Below are 18,637 nucleotides of genomic sequence, written 5' to 3'. Positions count from 1 at the left end.
AATTAACAGCTGGGTCATTCTGGTAGACTTTATGAACAGTGATGACTTGATATCCTAGTGGAAACACAGACACTCATTTAGTTGTGTCTGTCTGGCAGGGCTATACAAGAGATCTAGATGACTGATGGGTTGGGTAAGAGTGGTTCTAACATTGTTAGCTATTTATATTTACAAAGCTGTGTGGTTAGACAGGGGAAGGTGGGGGCTGGGGGTGAACTAAGCAGGAGATCTTTATGCTCATCTGCCCAAGATGGTGTAATGGAAATGAGAAAGATGACAAACAAAATGGCCTAGATGAGGAGGGATATCTTACAAGTGGCAGCTGGGATGGATCCTTAGGTCTCACAGGAGCTACTGGAAAGACTGGATGGGTTGCTTTGTCTTTTTTGCCATAATCTTCTACGTTGCTGTGCTTTTCCTGTGCTCTGGTCTAACTACAGAGTGACTGTATCTCTGTTAGAGTTTATTTATTGGGGTTTATTAACCATCTTAATGAAGAGATTAGCCCAAGACAGCCTGACATAAACTTACAATTGTGTTAACAGCATAACAATAATACATGACCAAATATAAGCATTAATATAATCAATGAGGAAAACTTAAGAGATGGCAAATTGATTCCTAGTAACAGGAACTAAATAGTGATATAGTTTGGCATCACACAAAACAGAAAATTTGTAAGAGGCATTGTTTTGTTTTATTCAGAAGTGACCCAAGTGTCACTAACTGACCTATCCAGAGTTTGGTTTTCTTTCTGTGCTGACCAGGGGCAGTACCAAGCCGATAGCTGAAAGAGAAGGCGTCAGCATCAATGGAGGTGAGGAGCCGATCAAGCCCTGCACCAATAGAAAAAGGAGGGGGATTTAGTGCTACCCTAGCCTCAGTACAACCCATAGGAGAAAAGAGGAGTGCTTTGGGGTAAATATTTAATCCTCAAGGTACACAGGAAGAGACAACCAGTAAGAGAGGTGTTACCATAGGTTGTAACCAGGTTGATTGAGCCTGATTGAGAGAGCCAAGAGGTCTTAAAGTGTGAGGAAGCTGGATGCCCAGAGTTGGGCTCAGGAGAGGATTGAGAGAGTGAACCCATTGAATGTGTGTAGTTCATAAGAGCTGGGAGAATCTTCAGCTATAGAGTGTAGAGGTTCTAGTGGACAGGAATATAGGAACTGGATTAGCCCTAATAATTTATGTCAGAGGAGAAGTTCATCCTAAATTGAGTGCCCTAGAGGGTAGAAGAGTGGAAAGGAAATTATCCATTCCAGATATGAGAGTGGGAGACAGAGAAGAGAAAGAGGAAAAATTCTAAAGGAAAGAATTTCAAGTAACCTTAAAAATCTATGGAGGGAAGTGGGAGGTTAATCAATGTCCTGAAAAACGTGAATTTGAAGGGGAAGGAACTAAAAAAACATTACCAGGCAATATTTGGCCCACGGTGATCAGGATCTCTGGGCCATTGGTGGCTCCTGAAGGTTATCCAGGTAGCTCCCAGGCAAGTTAGGACGCCCATTTAACAGATACTGAATATCAGCAATGACTAGATAACTCCTGGTTCCACCCCTGGGCTGCCCTGGACTAACAGCGGTAACACTTGATATTCATAAGCACTATCTGATTAAATGCCATTGAATGTCATGTGCGTAGCTAGTCAGTGTGGTTGTACCGGATAGGAACTCTCTTATCCGATTACATCATACTGGATATCAACCCCCTAATGCTTTGAGTTCTGTTGTTGATTGGAAAGGAATAGATGAACTTAGTGTTATAAATTCTCACCCAGTTAATTATCTTTTAGTCCAAGTCACTGTGGTGGAGTGGGTCTGTGGACTGAATGGTGAGAAGCCTGAAGGTATTGTGTTGAAAGAGACTGTACACTGTTACGGAAACAGCTAGAGTGCTGATAGCGCTCTAGCTCAGGGCCTTGGAGACAGCAACTTCCCAATACATTTTTTCTGTAGCCCCAGAATTTACCACACAAATATGGGGTTCATTGAGGGTCTCACTCTATAGATTCTGGAAACATGACTGCAGATAAGAGCCAAATGGCCCGTCCAGTCTGCCCATCCACAGCAATCACTATCTCCTCCTTTCCCTAAGAGATCCCAAGTGCCTGCCCCACACTTTCTTAAATTCAGGCACAGTCCTTGTCTCCACCACCTCCACCGGAAGGCAATTCCACGCGTCCACCACCCTTTCTTTGAAAAAGTACTTCCTTAGAATACTCCTGAGCCTATAACCTCTTAACTTCATTCTATGCCCTCTCATTCCAGAGTTTTCCTTCATTTGAAAGAGGCTCACCTGTATACTAATGCCACAGAGGTATTTAAATGTCTCTACCATATCCCCTCTCTTGCGTCTTTCTTCCAAAGTATACATATTGAGAGCCTTAAGTCTGTCCCCATACGCTTTATGAAAGAGACCACTGACCAATTTTGTAGCATTATACTCACATTATACTCTACTGCTTTGTATCAGTGGGGGCTTTCTGCATCAGTGTACCCTGCAAGGTAAATTTAGACACTGGCCAAAACCTGTAATATGGTATCCTTCGTGAGAAACTACACTGGCTTCCAGTAAAGGAACGAATCACTTTTAAAATTTGCACCCTGGTCCATAAAATTCTTTATGGTGAAGCCCCAGTTTACATGGATACCCTTATCAATCTGCCATCTGGGAATTCTTGCAGATCATCTCGTTCATATTTAAATCTACATCATCCTACCTGTAATGGTCTCAAATATAAATCCACCTACGCTTCCACCTTTTCCTTTATTAGCACTCAACTATGGAATGCATTACCTAAATCTGTGAAGACCATTCATGATCATCTGTGCTTCAGAAAATCTCTTAAGACCAGCTTATTTGGAAAGGCTTACCCTAATGGACCCGTCCTAAATCCATAATTCCTAGAACATGACTAATTTATGGACCTCATGGACTCTATTACCCTTCCCTCTTTTCCCGTGTCCCTTGTAATTACTATCCTTCCAATTCACCTTACCATACTTTGTCTGTTTGTTTTCCGGATTGGCGATTGCCTATACGGACTGATGTTAGCCTCATTGAGCCTGCCAATGGGTGGGAAAATGCGAGGTATAAATGTTATAAATAAATAAATATCCTGTAACAACAGCTAGCCCTGTTTGCCCAGACTGTGGGAAAGCGGTGCTTCTGATAGCTTGAAACTGGCCATTTAGAAAATAAAGGCGGAAGGGAAAGAGTTGGAGATATTGCCACTTAGATTACATATTTTCTGAGGCAACAGGATCAGAAAGAAATAGAGTGCAGTACAGTAAATATACCCACATCCCAAGTCTGAGGGCCGCAATGAATTTTGTTACAGGAAATCCAATAAAACACACCACATGTATGGCCCACTTTATGCATGCTGAAAACTTTTGTGTTTAGATATCTCTCGTACTTAAGTGATGGAACTCTGATTTTCAGAATCTCTTCAACTGCAGCTATGAAAGCAACAGCCTATAAGTGGGATTTTGCATCATCGATGCCCATTAATCTAATCCTCTTCCTTTTCCCTCTTCTCTTTCTCTAGCCCCAGCATCGCCACCTCTTAACATCCAGGTGAACCCACTCACGCCGAGCCAGTTGGAGATCACATGGGACCCTCCTGCTATGGACAGTCAGAATGGCCGTATCCAAGGCTACAAGGTCCTTCAAACCGATCTATCTTTGTGGATTCTGTGCCACTGTATAAAGAGACACCAAATGAAAGTATTGGCTGGGTTGAAACACTATAAGTGTACACTGCGTTTAAATTTTAAAAGGCCAGTCCCATAGCTCAGTTGCGTGCAATTACACTCGCTTGCATTCATAAGTGGCATCTTAATGTCACATGTATGAGTGTATTAAATGGTACAAATCAAAGTAGGGTATACACAAAAAGTAGCACACATGAGTTGTCTTGCTGGGCAGACTGGATGGACCGTGCAGGTCTTTTTTTCTGCCGTCATCTACTATGTTACTATGTTCTATAAGGGATGAAAAAAGAAGAAGAGGTTCCCACCTTCCACAAAATCACCAAGGAGAACGAATGCAGAGTGGAAGAAAATCCAATCCAAGAAACCAGTCAAAACTCACAGAATGATAACTCCAAATACTAATACTACCACAAATCATTTCTATAGCGCTACCAGTCGTACGCAGCGCTTCACAATTGAACGTGAAGAAAAGACAGTCCCTGCTCAAAAGAGTTTACAATCTAAATCAGGACAGACAGACAGGACCAATAAGGATAAGGGTAGAAGGACACATAGGAATGATTCTAAATGGAATGTTGCTACTATTGGAGATTCTGTTGCTACTATTTGAGATTCTACATGGAATGTTAATGTTGCTATTCCGCTAGCAGCATTCCATGTAGAAGCCTGCCCTTGCAGATCAGCAATGCGGCCGCGCAGGCTTCTGTTTCTGTGAGTCTGACGTCCTGCACGTACGTGCAGGACGTCAGACTCACAGAAACAGAAGCCTGCGCGGCTGCGTTGCTGATCTGCAAGGGCAAGCTTCTACTACTACTACTATAAATCATTTCTATAGCGCTACCAGTCGTACGCAGCGCTTCACAATTGAACGTGAAGAAAAGACAGTCCCTGCTCAAAAGAGCTTACAATCTAAATCAAATAGACTTTATTAGGATCCTACACGGTCCGTGTTTCGGCTATAAAGATGTTCTGTTGAGCATATGATACTACTGGAGCACTGAAAATAACACAAAGTCAAAATCAGAGACAAAAATAGTAGTCACTAGCGATCACTGCGAACAAATGCAACTACAAAGTTGTATTTGTTCGCAGTGATCGCTAGTGACTACTATTTTTGTCTCTGATTTTGACTTTGCGTTATTTTCAGTGCTCCAGTAGTATCATATGCTCAACAGAACATCAGCGTATTGACCCCTGATGAAGGCTTTATAGCCGAAACACGGACCGTGTAGGGTCCTAATAAAGTCTATTTGGAGTTATCATTCTGTGAGTTTTGACTGGTTTCTTGGATTGGATTTTCTTCCACTCTGCATTCGTTATTCTATAAGGGATCACATAGGTGCTGTAGTACATTAGTGCAAAGAGGCAAACACATGGATAGAGCATGGGCAGGACATGGGTGTGTCTATTACATGCACATCTTATAGAATAGTATAGTTTGCGTGCACTGCATGATACACTAAGGTGCATCAAGTTATGACAGCCATAGACTTGGTGTAAGTGGGCACGTCGATGCCAACTTACAACAATATTCTATCGCAAACTCTTGGCACCAAGATGCTTTTATAGAATTTGCACAGTACACAGCATCAAGGAGCCTAACCTTGAGGTGCCAAATTATAGAATTGCCCTCAAAGGGAAGAATTGTATAAATGGCGCTCAAAATCGGCACCTACCCTTTACTGTTGTCTCTAAGCTGAGCGAGAGTCCTCCAACTGCAGAGTTACCCGTCCCTCACTGTTGAAAATGTGATAGTGAAACAGCACCACCCACTGGCAGGACTGTAGGTGGAGGACTCCAACTCTGCTTAGAGGGAAACAGTAAATATCAAAAGAGGTCCAAAAATTTCCACAAAAGTCCAGCACAGAAAAAAACAAGTGGAAAAACAATTTCAAGGGATCAATCCAAGACAAGAGATAAGATGCTCCAAAAAACTTTATTGAGGACCCAACACGGTCCGTGTTTCGGTTTTTGAAAAAACCTTCATCAGGGGTCAATCAGTAGTTGCACAGAAGATATACTGACAGACATTGGAGCTCATAAAATGTGGTCTCTTAAATGTATAGAAGAGTGTAGCCTAGTACCAGCGTATTCAGTGTAAAATTTCTGTAGAGGGAAACAGTGCCACCTCTTATAGAATCTAATTAGAGAGACCTTATTTGTTTTCTAGTGTGGGGAGTAATTCAATGTAAAGCTATCATCGTATCCCAAACACTTCACTTTTATAAATACTGGATAATCCCACAGTGTGCCCACAATCTTCATTTATAAATCACCATTATGTAGTGAACGGGGATCTTCAGAGTTTTAAACAACATACACCATCATTTCAGTGTAGTAATGGTGCTGTTTATATCGTTATTGATCAACCCGTATTTTTTTAAACAATTTTTTAACGTTTTTTTCTTCTTAAATCAACATCTTCACGTGAATTTCAAACTATAGTATTCTAAACACTGATTATAATGTCACTTAGCTTTAAGCAGCAGTTTTTTCTCCCGATTCAAAACTCTGAAGATCCCCCGTTCACTACATAATGGTGATTTATAAATGATGATTGTGGGCACACTGTGGGATTATCCAGTATTTATAAAAGTGAAGTGTTTGGGATACGATGATAGCTTTACCTGTTAGAGAATAGCACATAGTACCGATTTCCAACTTACCTGATGAAAATGCTGGCGCCCAAATTAGGCGCGACGAGGCAGTATTCTGTAACCCCTGATGCACCCATGGCCACGCCCCTTTTGAAGTTACGCACTAGTAGAGTTAGGTGCCATGCCTTATAGAATGGTACGTAGCCAGTTATGGGCGAGCAAATTTTAATACGTACCAATTAGCTTCAATAATTGATTCTTAGCACCCAATTATTAATAGATAAGGGCTTGTTACTCAATTAAGTTGCGTGCGCATCTCAGACGCACGCACAAACTTGAAAATACAAATGTGCGCCATATAGAGAATTCAGGGGAAAGTGTATTTCCTTCTTCTTTGCGGTATTTCAATTCCGTCTGGACTATGAGTGACGAGTAGGCTTCCACAAATCAAACCCTGAATTTGGGAAGCAAATTTCATTCCAGTTTTATTTATAAACCACTTATCTATATTTGCCCACAGTGGTGTATACCGCCTTGACCTGCTCATCATACCAAGCGGTATATAAAATTCACTATAAATATATTATTAAAAATCAACTAGAAAATAAGTAACTATAATGGACAACATGACAGGGTCAATTTTCAAATAGCACACATAGTTACAGATTACATGGGTGCTTTTCAGTACACATATTTTACTCTTAACTTTCAAGGAGAAAATACCAGAAAAATCTAAAAAATGGGGTTTAGTAGATCTGCTAGTGCAGTGATGGCGAACCTTTCAGAGACCGAGTGCCCAAACAGCAACCCAAAATCTAATTATTTATCGCAAAGTGCCAACAGGGCAATTTAACCTGAATAACAGAACTTTATGCGAGGGGATGTTGGGTGGGCGGGACTGGAGGGAAAGTGACTGGGCCTGGGCCCATCCAGGCCCACCCGTGGCTACGCCCCTGGCGACGGCACGCGTGCCAACAGAGAGGGCTCTGCGTGCCCTAGGTTCGCCATCACTGTGCTAGTGGGTCAGGATCCAGGAAACTCAGTAACAAATTGAAGGGCTAGGTTCCAATACCTGCTAAATCTGTCAGCATATAAATGGAGAAAAATGCAAAGTGAGCACAAAAGAATTCCAGCCCCCACCTCAATATTCAAAGCTATTTAACCATCCAGAAACGGCCGCTGACTGGTTAAATAGCGTTTCGGCACCTAACCATTAATATTCAGTGCAAGATAACCTGTTCTCCAAGGACAAGCAGGCCTTATTCTCACATATGGGCTGACGTCATCCACGTCGCCCAGTGCGGAAGCTATTACAGCTTTAAGAACACATGCAGCGTCCCAACCGCACATGCACGAGTGCTTTCTCACCCGCTGCAAAAACACGAGACCATCAGTCTCTTTTCATTCGCAGTTTGGAAAGAATGCGATTGTCCCATGCTCCTCACAGCATCTGGTGCGTGAGCAGTATTTTTTCAATTTTGTGCCTTCCCTTTAGAGTTTTTTTACCCTGCTTTTTTCATTTTCTTTTCTTAGGAAAAGTTCCTCTCCCTTCCTCTACAGTTTTAGTTTGATTTTCCCCATTTTTAGGTTTCCTTTATTTTTTCACGTTCCACAGGCCCTCTTAGGCCTGATCTCTGGTCAAGCATTTCTCCCTCGATTATTTTTCTGGTGCTTGCCCCTTTTTTTTAATCACCATCAAGCCATTTGATTTGGCCATGGCTTTTTCCCTTCCATGTCATCGAAGGTTCCCAGTGACTTTAAATGCGCGGCAGTCAGGAAGGCATAGAAGGGAGGTTGTTAAAGCTGTAATAGCTTGTATAAGCTCCACACCGGGCGATGTAGATGACGTCACCCCATATGTGAGAATGAGTCGTCTGCTGTCCTGAGAGAATATCTGCTACAGGTAAGTATCTTCACTTTATCTCCAGTGAATATTCATGGTCAGCGCCAAAAGGTTAACCAGCTATATCGCATGATAACCGACAATATTCAGCGCTGACTGGCTAAATTTAGCATACAAATCGAACCACATAAATAGCAGTCCTGTCTTTGCCCACTATTAACTTAATATATCCAATGTTTGCAACCTGAATTCAAAATCTAGTATCTGAATGCAAACTGTGAAAGAACACACACATTCTAACCTGTATAAAGAGGTGAATAGACTTCAGATTCCAGGTGTAGATCCCTCAATTATAGATCTCACCGCTCCGCTTTGCCGCTGGTTTTTTAGCGGGCATCCTCATTAGTCTAAAAATCCTCTTATGTTGCTTAAATAACAAATAGTTTACTTATAACATTACAGCTTTTAGCACTTACCTTGTAGTACGGGCTTTCTTTATAGGTTTGCTCTACAGCGATAGAATGTGATTGGACAGGAGTAAAGGCGTCCTACGTATGTATACCAGCTGATAGGCGCCATTTTCGAACCACTCTTAGAGGAGTCACAAATCGAAAAGAGGTGGGCAGTTATTCTAGAGATTGAGTAAGTACATGAGCAATAAGGCTAAACACGCATAGTATAACGATAACATGTTTTGGGTTGCAGGGCGACTACAGTAGAGGTTCAGCTCCTTGCGAAGCGAACGCGAAACAGGGGCTCGCTGTAGAGCGAACCTATAAAGAAAGCCCTTACTACAAGATAAGTGCTAAAAGCTGTAATGTTATAAGTAAACTATTTGCTATTAACCATCCAGTGCTGAATATTCACTTAGCCGGTTAAGTTAGCACTAGCCAAAAATAAAAATATTCAGTGGTGACCACCTGAAACAGCCCTGCATTGAATATCCGGGGTCAGCAAATTCGGGCTGCCTCCAGCCTACTGAATATTAAGGCCCCTTAATATGTGTTGGAAAAGTAATCGTTAATCCATAGGCCGTATTGGGATTATGCAAGTTTGGGAAACAATTCCATTTTAGTAACATGCGTATTCAGAGCAGCTATAAAATAAGCACAGTGTCCCATTTTTTTTACATAATGTACGCTTAACGGGTATTTGAAATCAAGCCCTTCAGTTGTACTTCTCTTAAACCAAATACTGTATGATGAAATTTAAATCAGCAAGGAGGGCACATGTTTAGATGAGGCATTCCTTGAATCAGATACAACTTTACTTACGTCACACATAATTCTGCTGGTGACTCGCATTCTCTTATCTGCGAGCGATTGACAGGAAAATTTCTGATTCACTAGAAAATGTTTCCATCATTTTTATTATCTATCTATATAGCTATGATTATTTTTTACATGTATAGGTCCCGTTCAGTGTTAATTTGAAACCAGGGTTTTCTGATCCCTCTTTTATCCCCAACAAAAACTTAAGACGCTCAACATTTTGTTGTGATAAAATAGTCATTTGCAAATGGTCATCACAAGTCACAATGGAAAATGGGAACTGTGAAAGATGAAAAACAGCACAGCCAATCCTCCATCTGATGGCAGATTGCAATTTATGAATGTTTCGGATCTTCTCCAGTCCTGAGTCATTGATTATATGTCAGTATCTAAAATTTAAAGCAATAGTATTCCAGATTTCAGACTTGTCAGGGTGACTCCTGTTTGTAAGGACGTTTGAGCTATAGCTTTGCTGAATGGTCACCATACTCTGAACCTGGAAGACGTTAATCATTTTGTCACTGTGTAATAATGACCTGCTAAAACAATTCATGGATAATATCCCACCTTCTAATCCTCCCCAGTGCTACTGAGCTGTGATAAGTTTAAAAGACATCTTTTTCAACCACTTTCTGTTACGGACAGATTTATTACTGGGAAACGGGCAACCAGAATGAGACAGAAAAATCAAAGATCCTCTTCCTACCTGAGACAGTGGCCAGGCTGAAAAATTTAACCAGCTACACTAAATATTCCTTCGGCATTTCTGCCTTCAATGGAGCTGGAGATGGACCAAGAAGTGACCCCAGACACGGAAGGACTCACCAAGCTGGTATGGTCTGCTTCTCCTACTAGTAGGGTCATTTCTAAATATTGACATTTGCTTAAATAGGCCAGTTAATATTACTACTACTACTACTACTTAACATTTCTAGAGCGCTACTAGGGTTACGCAGCGCTGTACAGATTAACAAAAAGGACAGTCCCTGCTCCAAGGAGCTTACAATCTAATGGGCGAAATGTCAAGTTGGGGCAGTCTAGATTTCTTGAATAGAGGTATGGTGGTTAGGTGCCGAAGGCAACATTGAAGAGGTGGGCTTTGAGCAAGGCTTTGAAGATGGGCAGGGAGGGGGCCTGGCGTATGGGCTCAGGGAGTTTATTCCAGGCATGGGGTGAGGTGAGGCAGAAAGGGCGGAGCCTGGAGTTGGGTACTGAAAGGAGGGATTTGTCTTGAGAATGGAGGTTCAAGGTAGGAATGTAAGGGGAGATGAGGGTAGAGAGGTAAGGAGGGGCTGTAGATCGAGTGCATTTGTAGGTTAGTAGGAGAAGCTTGAACTGTATGCGGTACCTGATCGGAAGCCAGTGAAGTGACTTGAGGAGAGGGGTGATATGAGTGTGCCGGTCCAGGCGGAAGATAAGACGTGCAGCAGAGTTCTGAACGGACTGAAGGGGGGATAGCTGGCAAAGTGGGAGGCCAGTGAGGAGTAGGTTGCAGTAGTCAAGGCGAGAGGTAATGAGAGAGTGGATGAGAGTTCAGGCGGTGTGCTCAGAGAGGAAAGGGCGAATATTCCAGGCTTTCACTCCTCTCACTTCCAGTGTTTGTTTATGTTCCTTGAGCATCCATTCATGCGTTGGTACTGTCCTTCCCTTGCATCTATAATTACACTGCTGCACTCCTGGCTGTAGGTTGCTGCAATAGTTTACTGTATTCCAAGAGAAGGAAGCGTGTCTGGCAAATACCACTAACAAGGAAGACATTTTAACTTGCATTAAATTCCCTTGTTCACAAAATACTCCTAACAAAATCCAGAACTGCCCTCTTCAAAACTATCTAATTCTCTCTTCTGACACACACTCACAAACACATGAAGGCCCATTATTGAGGTGGGAATTCAGACATCCAAGCCAGGACATGCTCAGTTCTAGCAGTATTTTACAAAAGATTCTGCCCACCTTGGAGCCTTTTGTAAAAAAAAAACAAAAAACAAACATAGAAGGAAATCTTTTTTCAAATTTATACATGCAGAAAAAGAGCAGCACCAGCTCAGCAGCACCTATACATGGGAGGAGAAACTTTGCAACTTCCGCTTGGAACTGCTAACACACGTGTAGACCAACCTATACATCTAAATGATATCAGTTAAGTAGTGAGGCTACAATTTGGGGTGGGGGAGTTGTAAGGGAGGCATAAATAAATAATAGGTCATTAAGGAAATTCACTCCCTTAATGCAGTAGCGTAGCCAGAGTTTAATTTTTAGATGGGCCTGGAGGTGGACTGGATGGGCACAGGCCTCGCATTTCCTCTTCACCCGCTACCACCCCGCCCGCCGGCGCCGCCACATTTCCTCTCCATCCGCCCGCCGCTGCCACATTTCCTCTCCCACTACCCCCCCGCGACAGCCCCCTGCACATGGTCAGTTTTGGTCATTTTTACTGACCTGAAGCGCCGTTCTCCCTCCAGCACCGGCGATTCCCATAGCCAGCCCTCTGCCAGCATGCGTCGTCGGAGCCTCTTAGGCATGTCCCGCCTACTCTGCAACTTCCTGTTTTCCGCAAAGGTGGGACGCAGGAAGTTGCAGAATAGGCGGGACGTGCCTGAGAAGAGGCCCCGACGACGCGCGCTGGCAGAAGGCTGGCTATGGGAATCGCCGGTGCTGCTGGAGGGAGAACGGCGCTTCAGGGCATTAAAAGTGAGCAGAACACGTGGACGGGGAGAGCGGGCAGAAGAGGCTGGGCGGGCCTGGAGCAAAGGTGGCTGGGCATGGGCCCGTCCAGGCCCACCCATGGCTACGCCCCTGCCTTAATGTCCTATGTAAAGCCCTGGGGCGGAAGGAACACTTTTTAAAAATCTGTGCATGTCTCTCAGCTGGTGCAAAACGCAACAGGGAAATTATTTTAACACAGACACGTATTTCTTGTATAAAATGGGAAACAGATGTATAGATTCTTGGCCCAGCCAAGCCATACCCCATTGGCATCTGTGTATCCTGTTGATCTCCATGTGTAAATAGCAGCTTTCTGAAATCACCATTTACATGTGTATGCAATCTATATATGTAACTGCTGCTATTTATACATGCTCTTAATTAGAGATTATAATCTGAAATTAAGTTGCTATTATAGAAAAAACAATTCAAAATGTGCTTATTTGTAGTGTTAATCATCGGACCGTTTTGTTTTAATTTATTTTCCTAAATGCAGTTTATATTCTGTAATTCTTTCAGCACCTGGGAGTCCCAGCTTCTTAGCATTCTCCGAAATTACTACCACCACACTGAATGTCTCCTGGGGAGAGCCAACCACAGCAAATGGTATCCTCCAGGGCTACCGAGTGGTGTATGAGCCCTTAACGCCAGTCCAAGGTAGGAAAGTTCAGTTGGGACCTGAGCAAGTTAGAAACCCACCCCTCTCCCCAAATATCTAGCTAAATTTTTTCTGGGCAAATCATAGCCCTCACAAAATGTAGCCATACAAAAAAGAGGTGGTAATAGCTGCAGCATTCCTGGAGTGTGCTTGACCTGTGGCCAGTCATTATTGATATTTAGCACTGAATTTCGAACTACTTGAGCAACTCTGGTTGGCGAGATTGGTTGACTTTAGATGTACAGACAAGTTTGTTCAGTAAACTTTATACAAGACATTAGGTCTGGTCTTATTCAGTGGCATAGCTAGGTGGGGCCACGGGGGCCTGGCCCCCCAAATTTGGACCCCTGGTTTTGCTGGAGGGGGTCCCCAACCCCGCCAGCTGAAGCCTTGTCCAGCGCCGGTCTCCAGCACTGACACGTTCTCTGCCCTGCTCTCTCTTCCTCCTGACATCCTGCAGGCTCCTTTCAGTGAAATTGAGCATGCTCAGTTTCACTTAAAGGAGCCTGCAGGATGTCAGGAGGAAGACAGACTAGGGCAGGGAATGCGGCGACACAAGGCTTCAGCTGGCGGGGGTTGGGGACCCCCGCCAGCAAAGGTATTTGCTGCTGGGAGGTGCGGCAGGGTGTCGGGGAGAGCGGCGAGGCAGTTGGGGGGGGGGAGCGGTGGCGGGATTGCAGACTAAAATGTGCCCCCCCACCTCGGGCTCTGGCCCCCTCCCACTGTGAGGTCTGGCTATGCCCATTTGAGATGAATATCCAGATAAAAATAACTAGACAAATTTGTCAGGTTAAAGTTGTTCTCACATAGCCAACTAAATATCACCTCCTGCTGGCCAAGTTGGCTCTGTATCTATAGCCCCAGCGAGCTGAGATCTCCACAGAATATAAAGCAAACACAAAACAAATCAGTAGTTGAAGGGTTAAATTAGTGCCGTATCTCCTGGATACTTTTAGCCCAATCTCTGTGTCCTCTTAGTAGATTTATTGGACATTTAAAGCAGTGATTAAGTGTGCTGTACATATCAAACATGACATAAAATGCTCTGTATCTTGAGATGGTGGCAAAAAGCAGGGTGGTTTGGTAAGCACTGTATTTTGTTATATCTGTCTCCTCGGTGTGCGGGGCGGCTATGAAAGCAAATAGAATGTTAGGTATTATTAGGAAAGGAATGAAAAACAAAAATGAGGACGATATAATGCCTTTGTATCGCTCCATGGTGCAACCACACCTCGAATATTGTGTGCAATTCTGGTCACTGCATCTCAAAAAAGATATAGTGGAATTAGAAAAGGTGCAGAGAAGGGCGACGAAAATGATAAAGGGGATGGGATGATTTCCCTATGAGAAAAGGCTAAAGGGGCTAGGGCTCTTCAGCTTGGAAAAAAGACGGCTAAGAGGAGATATGATAGAGGTCTATAAAATAATGAGTTGAGTGGAAAGGGTACAAGTGAATTGCTTGTTTACTCTTTCCAAAAATACTAGGACTAGGAGTAATGTAATGAAGCTACAAGGTAGTAAATTTAAAATGAATCGGAGAATATATTTCTTCACTCAATGTGTAATTAAACTCTGGAATTCATTGCCAGAGACTGTAGTAAAAGCGGTTAGCTTAGCGGGGTTTAAAAAAGGTTTGGATGGCTTCCTAAAAGAAAAGTCCATAGACCATTATTAAAATGGACGGGGAAAATCCACTGCTTATTTCTAGGATAAGCACTGTTTTGGGATCTTGCCAGGTATTTGTGACCTGGATTGGCCACTGCTGGAAACAGGATGCTGGGCTTGATGGACCTTCGGTCTGTCCCAGTCTGGCAATGTATTTACTTATGTACTTCTGGACAGATGGGTGAAGCAATGTACAGGTCACTTGTCCTTTAATGGTATAGCCAAAGAGCCCCACCCAGTGACAGCAAAAGCAGGTGACAGGGAAAGACAGAATGAGAAGGTAAACATCATTCTAGGATAAGAGTATGCGCAGAACCTCTGCCCAGATCAACCTACTACTTTGATTTATTTATTTGTCGGGCTTCGTTACTGCGTTTATGAAGAGATTCACCTTGGGTATTGATCAGTGTTTCCATAGCTGTTTATTCCAAAGGTAAATGTTAAACATTTTTTCTTCAACAAGAGGGAGCTGTTTCCTGAACATATTTATTTAAAAAATGCATTTTTAAAATTCAGTTAACGAATGGAATTTAACCTCCCTGTTTCTCAATTTGAGGCTGCATTTGGGAGTGTCAGGGAGCAATAGCATAGGCTGAACTTCTGAGGGGACATAGATTAGAAAGAGCGACGGAAGGTACGTGGTCGTTTCCCCTTTAATTTGTTTTACCTTTGTAATTAGTGGGGCTGCCTGCGATCTCTTTGTAGCTTCCCAGTTACATTGTAAAATCTTTCCCTTGTCAGTCCCCAATTTATTATGCTTAAACTTTAATTACACTTATCTGTGCTGAAAATTGCCTGATATCAATACTTAAACTCTAGTTAATAGTGAGAAATACTGTCTACCCAAACTGCTACATCAGGTCAGGTATTATCCATCTGTTCTCCACAATACCCAGAGTTCCTTTCTCAGCTTTTAACTAGATTGTGCACCGTTCAGTTCTCCGCAGTTTGAGCGGTATAGCAAGTTTTAATAAACTATGAACTACAGTGAAACCTTGGTTTTCGTCGGTTTCGGATTTCGTTGATTTTTTTCGACTAGAAATTTGTCTCGGTTTTCGTTGGTTGCCTCGGATTTCATCGAAAAGAAGGACGTCCATCTCCCAATTTGTATCGGAAGATGGACGTCCTTCCCCCGATTTTGGGCGTCCTTGTTAATTGCCTCGGTTTTCGTCGGTTTCGGATTTCGCCGATTGTTTTAGGACGGATTATCGACGAAAACCGAGGTTTCACTGTATAATGTTACTCTTTAACTCAGTTTCCCTTTCCTGCCGGGTTTATATTACAGGAGTGAGGAAAGTGGTGACAGTGGACATGAAAGGGAACTGGCAACGCTGGTTAAAGGTTCGAGATCTCACCAAAGGAGTGACGTACTGCTTCAGAGTACAAGCAAGAACTATCGCCTACGGGCCAGAACTGCAGGCTAATATCACAGCAGGGCCAGTGGAAGGTAAGGGGAATCTTCAGCTTTACTTCAGCTCAACTACAAGGAATAATGTGCAGTTTGTAAGGATGGATATACAATAGAATATTCTGTCTCATGCCCTAAGAAGTTGTTACCAGTCACTGGTGCCTTCAAAATAAGATTAAAACAGAAAGAGAGCCTCTCTTTCACCCATTAGCTTTGTAGCCAATTTTTGTGGCAAAACCAATTTTATATTGAGGGGTGGTGCAACCCAATGTGCTGCCCCAGGCAAGGGATGAGATGGTCCCTTCCATCCAAGTGGCCAGCGGGTTCTTATCATAGAACTCCACTCAGGGAGCAAGACAAGGTGCAGGGCCAGCTCTCCCACTAAGTTGGCAGACTTTGAGAGCAGTGGCGTGGTTCTGGCACCTATGAAAGAGCCTCCTGCTAGGCCTGCCGCTGCTGCTGTTCCCACCTCCTCTAGCACTGGCCCAGTTAAAGAAGAAGCTCTGCAGGGGTTCTATAAGTACAGGCCCATGCTGAAGCACTTCCGTGTTCTACTCTTCTCTGAGGCAGACTTCCTGTTGGAGAGAGACAGAACATGACAGTGCTTCAGCTCGGGCCCATACTTAACAGGGCCGGCACAGTGCTCATTCTTCTTTAATTTGGAGCCAGCATAAGTGGAAGTAAGGAAGTTGGCAGTGGCCTGGAAGCAGGAAGCAAAGAGGAGGAGAGATGCTGGACACATGGTGGCGGTAAAGAAAGGGAGATGAGATGGTGGGCAACTGTGGTGGGGGGGGGGGGGGCATTAGAGGAGATGCTGGCAACCTGGAAGGGAGGGTAAAGAGAAAGGGATATTCTGTGAACTTGGGGGAAGGGGAGATGCTGGCCACCTTAGGGATTGGGCTACAGAGGAGAAGGGAGATGCTGTCCACAGGGGAGGAGATAGAGAGGGAAAGGGGAAATGCTGAACTTTGGGGGGGGGGGGGGTGGAGGTAGGGCCTTGAGCCAATCCTGGAGAGAGAGTGCATGGTTGAAGGGTTTACCTACAGCATTCGATGCACTTGGGCCAGCCCTGACAAGGTTGGTAAGAAGGGTCCCTTTAGAACATTGATCAGGCCCCAACCCCCTCTCCGTTTCCCCTCCTGTCCCACAATGCTAGTTTGTCTCTTCCTCCAAATAGAAAACTAAACTACACATGACATCTTCATACAAGAGGGTCTCAGCAGTCTCCATCTTCCACTGTAAAAGCATTCCCCTCCTTCTATCTCCACACCCTCCCCTGGCAGTGGTATTTTAGCAATAAAGGTAAAAATAGAGAGGAGGGACTGAGGTGCCTGGGACATTGTTAGGAGCCAGGCCAGAGGAAGAGCAGGAGCTGAAGAAGGCTGCTTATCTATGCCCCTTTCCACTAATGCTAAGTTCAGACTTCACTCATTGGGAGTAATTCTATAAGGAGTTGCTAGTTTAGGTGAGAAGGAGGTGCGTAAATGACAGTATCCCAATCATTTACGCGTGTAAGAGGGTACTTACCTGTGTAAACCACCTCTTATAGAACCAGTGGCGTAGCCAAGGGTGGGCTTGGGTGGGCCTAGGCCCACCCACTTTGGGCTCAGGCCCACCCAGTACCAGCATAGCTATAATGTGGCCCCAAACCCCACCAGCCGAAAACTCCCAACATACCTTGTAGATAGCAGATCTTTGCCTGCAGTGAGCAGTGACTGATGCATACTGCTCGCACCGGCCCCATAGCCTTCGCTCTGATGTATTCTTGCCTAGGCGGAAACAGGAAGTTGCATCAAAGGGAAGGGTATGGAGCCAACATCAGCAGTGTGTATTAGTTGCTGCCTGATGCCGGTGAAAATCTGCTATTTAAAAGGTATGCAGGAGAGGGAGGATATTTGAGAGACCATATGGCATGCAGGTGAGAGAAGGAGAGACCACATCTGTGGGATGAGGCGGGGTTCTTCTGCCCACCCATTGTGGGCCCAGGCCCACCCAAAATTGGATGTCTGGCTACGCCCCTAATAGAACACCTCTAGTGGAAAAGTACATGCCGTGCTTTGCTGGTGCTTAATTTGCCAGTGGGCAAGCGCATGGTTACGGTTTGGGTGCAGGGTGGACAGACCTGTGTAATGCTATAATTTATGCACATTAATGCTTATGTGTAGGTGTGGGGCATTTACACTATAGGACTGGTGTTCATATCTAGATGTACCTACTTTCTCTGCCACTTACGCTAGTGATCTGTACAGAAACGTAGGCACCTACTGTTCGTTATAGAAATAAGCTTCACACCTTTTTAGGGCTCCGGGGTCTGACTTTTTCTTTCTTTTTGTTTTCTCCTTCTTTCCCCTCTTTGATCAGATTTTTTCCTTTTTTCTTTTTCTTTAATATTGTTTTATAATAAAACTATGCATATTAGAGGTTTCATTAGCTTTGAGAACAAGTTGTGTTTCAACTTGAGTAGACTGTGCATTGTACTTGTTTGTATTTTTCTGTGATCTCTGTAATAAAGATCTCATTAAAAAAATATTAATAATAATAAGCTTCAAATAGGTGCCATAACCAGTGTCTGTGCTGGCTGCACTGTTATTGAATTATCGTCTTTCCCCCAAATTCTATATATGGCGCCTTAAGTTGTGTACACGGCCAAATTGGATACACAATTGATTAACAAGCCAATCAGCACCAATTATTTATTTATTTATTATTACATTTGTACCCCGTGCTTTCCCACTCAGAGCAGGTTCAATGCGGCTTACATAGTAACAGG

The 18,637-nt window shown here is 43.6% G+C and overlaps 1 protein-coding gene across 1 annotated transcript in view; it reads left to right on the top strand.

Annotated features, from left to right (window-relative positions):
* SDK1 (sidekick cell adhesion molecule 1) overlaps positions 1–18,637 on the top strand; it is a 734,579-nt gene that overhangs the window by 653,616 nt on the left and 62,326 nt on the right. Inside the window, exons 35-38 of the mRNA XM_030212035.1 lie at positions 3,554–3,669; positions 10,076–10,262; positions 12,656–12,793; positions 15,745–15,906. Of these exons, the coding sequence (XP_030067895.1) occupies positions 3,554–3,669; positions 10,076–10,262; positions 12,656–12,793; positions 15,745–15,906 (603 nt within the window). The remainder of the gene's footprint in view (positions 1–3,553; positions 3,670–10,075; positions 10,263–12,655; positions 12,794–15,744; positions 15,907–18,637) is intronic.

The sequence above is a fragment of the Microcaecilia unicolor genome, chromosome 8, assembly GCF_901765095.1.
Source record: "Microcaecilia unicolor chromosome 8, aMicUni1.1, whole genome shotgun sequence".
Classification (NCBI taxonomy): Eukaryota; Metazoa; Chordata; class Amphibia; order Gymnophiona; family Siphonopidae; genus Microcaecilia; species Microcaecilia unicolor.
Note: the sequence above shows the minus strand (reverse complement) of the source record. Positions and strands in the feature narration are given on the sequence as shown.